This window comes from Pocillopora verrucosa, chromosome 11, assembly GCF_036669915.1.
Source record: "Pocillopora verrucosa isolate sample1 chromosome 11, ASM3666991v2, whole genome shotgun sequence".
NCBI lineage: Eukaryota > Metazoa > Cnidaria > Anthozoa > Scleractinia > Pocilloporidae > Pocillopora > Pocillopora verrucosa.
In genome coordinates, this window is record NC_089322.1 from 15,147,318 (window position 1) to 15,152,885 (window position 5,568).

General features: G+C 36.9%; 1 protein-coding gene across 1 annotated transcript; it reads left to right on the plus strand.

Annotated features, from left to right (window-relative positions):
- The first annotated feature begins 1,734 nt into the window (after window positions 1-1,734).
- Window positions 1,735-4,632, plus strand: LOC131789928 (microfibril-associated glycoprotein 4-like). The gene is made up of 5 exons (XM_066174055.1): window positions 1,735-1,861; window positions 2,108-2,349; window positions 2,914-3,028; window positions 3,330-3,716; window positions 4,367-4,632. Exons 1-5 carry the CDS (start codon window positions 1,765-1,767, stop codon window positions 4,630-4,632), a joined length of 1,107 nt encoding a protein of 368 aa, XP_066030152.1. The 5' UTR covers window positions 1,735-1,764.
- The last annotated feature ends 936 nt before the right edge of the window (window positions 4,633-5,568 follow it).

Sequence of the window (5,568 nt, forward strand, 5' to 3'; positions counted from 1 at the left end):
TTCATCTTAATTGTACTTGAGCTGAGCGGGAGCATTAATAAAAGTTTACTTTTATTTCCGAAATGTTTGAGCTCAGTTGACTCCTACATCTCTTTTATTTCCTCGTAGTTACAATTATCCGACGATCAACCTTTCCCTCGTTGTCATTTGCTAAAACAATTTAGTATGAATCACCTCCTCCTCACCTTTTGAAAAAGAAGGAAAGAGAGAAAACAAATGAAATTCTTAATCAGTTGAAATTTCTTGGTTATTGGTTGGTGGTAATCTAGAGTGATACTCTTTACCCTTTCAGTATTCAGATTTATTTTTCTTTCTTAAAGTCAAGTTTCTATTTCAAAACATATTCTTTAAACCTTGTTCTTAACACCTGCTCCTTGACCAGAATTGGTTTAAATTTAAAAAAAAACCTCATTGAAATTTATGGAGGATGCCGACGGTTTCTCAGTCTACACATAATAAAAGCAAGCACGTTTGAAGAAAGCGTGCCGAAAAGCTCCCAGTCTCTGAGGAATTCCTTTTGTAAGGGCTCCTGATAACGGTAGCTGTGTTCGTTAATTGACACAAAGAAAATTACTGCTAGGTTTCTGGGAAAACATTGACAATCTGCAGAAGGAGTGTGGTAAAAATAATAACTGTCTCTGAACCAACTGTGAGAGGAAAAATAAAGACTGTTATCTCCTGTGGCTTTCAAATATCATGTCATTTGAAGATTCTTGCTTTTGTTTACTCAGTCATTACAGAGTTCAAATCAGCTTAGGGTTTTACGTTCACAAACTTATGAAGTAACACTGCTAGTAACATAAAGATAGCTGAGGTATAAATCTTTAGTCTTTCTCTTGGTTAATCAGAGCTGGGAGAGAATTTCGAAATATTTGAATTCCGTTTTAGTGACAAAATGGTGGATCCAGTTTACAGACTCTTAAAATCATGTTCACATGTGACAAATCAAGCTTAGAAATTTCGATTTTTCTGAATTTCTTTTACATGACTTTTCGAACCTGAAGATACATTATTCGGTGAAAATTAGGAAAAGCAAACCATGGTACTGGGAAATTATTTATAATCAATCGCACGAGAATCATCTCGTTGTATTTAAAGTTCAGATATCACGCGCAGTCATCGGTTGAAAGAGCGTGCTCTATCAGAGTACAAAACATAGATCTGAACTAAAGCTCTCACGCCATTTACCAAATTGCAGTATGTCTGACTTTTCTCCCGGACATCTCTCTAGCTTTTTTTCGTTTTCGTTTTTTTCTGCGAGCCGGAAATTAGCAAGAGAAGAACCAAATAAAGGATTGTGAAAATGCCAAACGCCGTAATTAACCTTTCTATAACGTGAGTATAAACTACTTTTATCTCCCTAACAACACCTGGTGGAGGTATCATTGAAAGTTCAAAGTAATTTAACTTCCCGAGAGAGCATATTAAGAGAAACACGCAACATGATAGAACTTGTCATGTTGCGACACTTTTATTCATTTTGGTGGAAGCAGCTGAAGGCAGTCGTTACAAACTAAACAGCGAAAACATATTAGTTGAACATATATTAGCATAATAAACGTACAAACATAATAAAAACATTTTAGTTAAATAGAACTAGTTCAGAATCCTGTCTACGGCTGAAGTACCTGCTGTTTAGAATAATACACCCCCTGCATTATTGAGAGAAAATAATATATTTAAGGGTGAGAAATAGAAATACGTTCTGCATTAGAAGTAGCTTTCTGTTGCGTATCTGCAAAGAAGCGTTACGCGTCCAGTGTTATGTCAGACCTCCAGTTGTATCTCAAAATGACAACCATCGCCTTCATCGTCTCCATCATGTTTGAAACTTGCTTGTCTTGGTGTAATTGCTGTTTGGGTAAGAATATCTCGTTACTTTTTCTTATATTGTCTGAAGATATCTTTTTTACCGCAGATTAATTTTTCATGCATTCAGTCTCGACAAACTGTAGCTAGTTGCTAAAATTGTGATATACCAGTAACTTGTTGTAGACTTTTTAATTGTAATCTTGTAGCCTAAGCCGAAACCCACTGTCTTCAGACCATCCTCATTCCAAGCCTTTCTTGAAGAGAGCCACTGTAAAAAATTGTTTGCTTTCAACAGATGACGAGTTTCGCAATATCGTGTTCAAAGAACCAATCCCGGATAAGATCATGAAGAATCATTTGATCAAGACTGAGGATGTACCTAACGAGGGGAGCTGTCGTGTGTTGTGTTATATGGACCCCAACTGCGTGTCCATCAACCTGGGACCATTTATCCAAGGAAAACACTTATGTCAGTTAAACAATGCCACTGACAAAAGTCTCGCTTATGAGCAAGGTTTTACTTACCTTGCCGTTGAGGTAACGAGCACATTTGATTTATCTTTTTTGGCTGTTTTGTGGTACCTGAGTGCAGATAGGTTCTCTATCTTCGAGAGATGCATTTGTGGACTTTTTTATCTTCCATATAACCATGGTGACCAAAGCGTACTTTAATAACAGGTGGCTACATCACATCTTTCAAGTTCTTGCACGAATCTCAAGCACAGTGGATAAAAAATAATAATAAAAAAAAAATCCTAAGAATTAATCGTCCTTCACTGAAGGTTACAGTGATTCCTTTAAAGTATTTTTAAAGCTAAAAAATCGATATGAAAGTAGAAAATACTTAAACGCATATTCTATTGTTGACAAAAATTTAAGATACGAAGACTAGGCGATTTCAATGAAGAGTTTAAGTAATTTGGAATTGCGTGGGTTTTGTATCGCAGAACTTTGTAACTAGCCCACGACCCTTGTATCTCCTTATCGGTTAGACACGAAATTTGCTCGTGATCCTTTTTCCAGAGTTTGGAGGTGTTATCTTGACAACTTTGGTTATAGCTTTGATAAAACGTACTTCATTTTATATTTGCTATTGATTAGAACCACTGTGATAGCGACCCATGTTTAAATGGAGGCACCTGCCAAGCTGGTTTCACAAGTAAAGGTTTTCGGTGTACCTGTCCAGAAGAATTCAGCGGAGGAGAAAATTGCCAAGGTATTGTAAACATGATGATATTGTCGAAAATTGCAACATAAAACTCTAGAAGAGTCTCTTTAAAGAAACTGTGGTGCTGCGTCGGTGGGCATGAATAACAGGGCAATAAAGTATTATCAACTGAGTTAATAACGCTAAAATTGGTTGGTGCAAAAAGTTTTAAAGCTGACGTTTTTTCTAATTACAATTCTTTCGAACCGATATCGTTTGGAAAAGTGAAGTGAAGATACTGTTCTAATCCAGTCAATACCTTGTTGTTTGCTGCTTAATATACGCGATTAAATTGTCTTTTTTATTCTAGCTTTCAGAAATTGCGCTGACATCTTTAAATCAGGCCAAAAAAGAGACGGTGTGTACGTCATCAAACCTGACAACCAGTCAGCTTTTGACGTCTTCTGCGACCAAACAACAGCTGGTGGAGGATGGACGGTATTCCAGAAGAGAATCGACGGTTCCGTTGACTTCAACCTCAACTGGAGCGATTATAAGCATGGCTTCGGAAATCTCAGTGGCGAATTTTGGCTTGGCTTGGACAGGATTCATCGCCTGACTTTAGATAATAACAGCATGCTACGAGTAGACATGGAGGACTTCGAAGGGGGAAGTGCTTATGCTGAATACAGCTTTTTTGGTGTCAGGAGTGAACATGACAAGTATCAGTTGATCCTTGGTTCTTATAACACAGCAGGTGACTAAACTAATTTAAACGCACATTGTGCAGAAAAGCTAACAACATCAATTTCAACACAAACAGAGACGGAAATATTACTACAGTACAGAACATTGTTAGGGAAGTATTAAGCCCAGCGGTTTATTCAAGTAAAAAGAAACTCGATAATCATTTAGTAAACGATTTAGATATTTACGAGATCCCTTTTTTATTTTTCCTTTTCAGCCTTTGTTGATAAAATAGTGTTTGAAGGGTTCTGATTCTTGAGACGGAATAATTGAGATATGTTATTAACCCTGTCGGTGTCGTCTTCTGATTTCTTTTCTTACTTCCTTCACACCACCTACTTTAATTGTGTACTCGAAGCCATTTTGGTAGCTGTATATATATATTTTCTCTAGTAAGCGTGGATGCAGAAAAATAACTCATAAGCGCGGAAGGAAGTGTAAAAAACTTAAACCTTATTTATACAACATATATATTTATACCCTCCTTATTTTGGGTAAAAAGAGAAAAGAATCGCAGAAGGAAGTAAGCCGACCGGGCTAGCGACAAAAAAAAAAAAAAAAAATTGCCCCCCTCCCCGTTTGCTCAAGGTCTGGATCTGCCACTGAAGACTGTATAACTTTTAAATACTTTCCTGGTTTTTGCTTTGGTAAATTTCTCAGGAACCGCTGGTGACTCCTTCTCTTACCATAATGGCTGGCCATTTACTACTCCGGATGAAGACAACGATTTCAATCCCGATCTGAACTGTGCCCTTAAGTACCATGGTGGCTGGTGGTTTAAGTGGTGTCACTGGGCTTTTTTGAATGGTCCTTACATACATGGGTCTAACTCTTTTTACGGCGAAGGCATTATTTGGAAGGGTTTTAAAGATTTTCGTTATTCATTGAAGAGCTCTCAAATGAAAATAAGACCTCGAGACTTTTGAGCCACTGAATACCAGTTTCTCTTACATAGCACAGATTTTATGCTGAAGCTTTTTCGAACACAGCACACGGTTTTATTCAGTATTGTTAACGATATAAAACCAAATAAAACTAAAGGTGAAAAACGAAGCACCCAGATGACCATAAGACTAAGAGTCTTTTGAGTTGGAGTGAATTTCCTCTTACGAAGCACGGATCATGTCTTAAACTTTTCTGAACACAACAAACGCTTTCACTCAGTATTTTTAGTGACGTAGGGATAGACCAACCTTCTCTGTTGTTATATTACAAAGCTTATACCCAAGTCTTATCGAAAATGAGAGTAGATAGCTTTTATTTTGGCAATGACGTTTATAACAGCACTGAGGATGAAAGCCAACTAGTTCTGATTGATTGATACCAAGAGAGGATGAAATTGAAAAACCAGCAAAATATCTCCAATTCGTAACAATCGTCAACAATTTTGCATGAAAAGTCAGGAAGCGGAGAGTAAATGCATAGTATTACAGTCTATCATTTGCATGAAGGTTGAACAAATAACGTTAAAATCAAACGACAAGGTCGATGTTTGTTCTCATTTTCATGCCTATTTGATTCATGTCGTAAGTCTCGAGTTAAGTCGCTTAAAAAAGTCCTCGGCTGCCATCAAACGGCTTTTATCATCATTATTTGGTCATGACCTTTTTAATCTTAATTTACAAGCAGTGAGAGTAGGCGGCCTGACTCAGTCTTTCAAATATGCTTGAAAGAGGCATTATTGTTATGATAAGAGCATCTATTATATTTGCCAAAATTTTTTAAGTTAGCTATTTCCAATCCTTTAAATCTTCTCCATCCTTAACAATACTCGTTCACTTTTGGCAAATTCTTTTCGATGTTGTTTTTTTCCCGTCTTACCAAAATCATATTTTTGGTTTTCTTAACGGCGCTAAATCTAG

Excerpts from the sequence above, each read along its gene's own strand:
- LOC131789928 (XM_066174055.1), top strand. The coding sequence starts at position 1,765 with ATGTCAGACCTCCAGTTGTATCTCAAAATGACAACCATCGCCTTCATC. Across the intron at positions 1,862-2,107 it reads TTGGTGTAATTGCTGTTTGG|ATGACGAGTTTCGCAATATC; the intron begins GTAAGAATATCT and ends TGCTTTCAACAG. Across the intron at positions 2,350-2,913 it reads TTACTTACCTTGCCGTTGAG|AACCACTGTGATAGCGACCC; the intron begins GTAACGAGCACA and ends GCTATTGATTAG.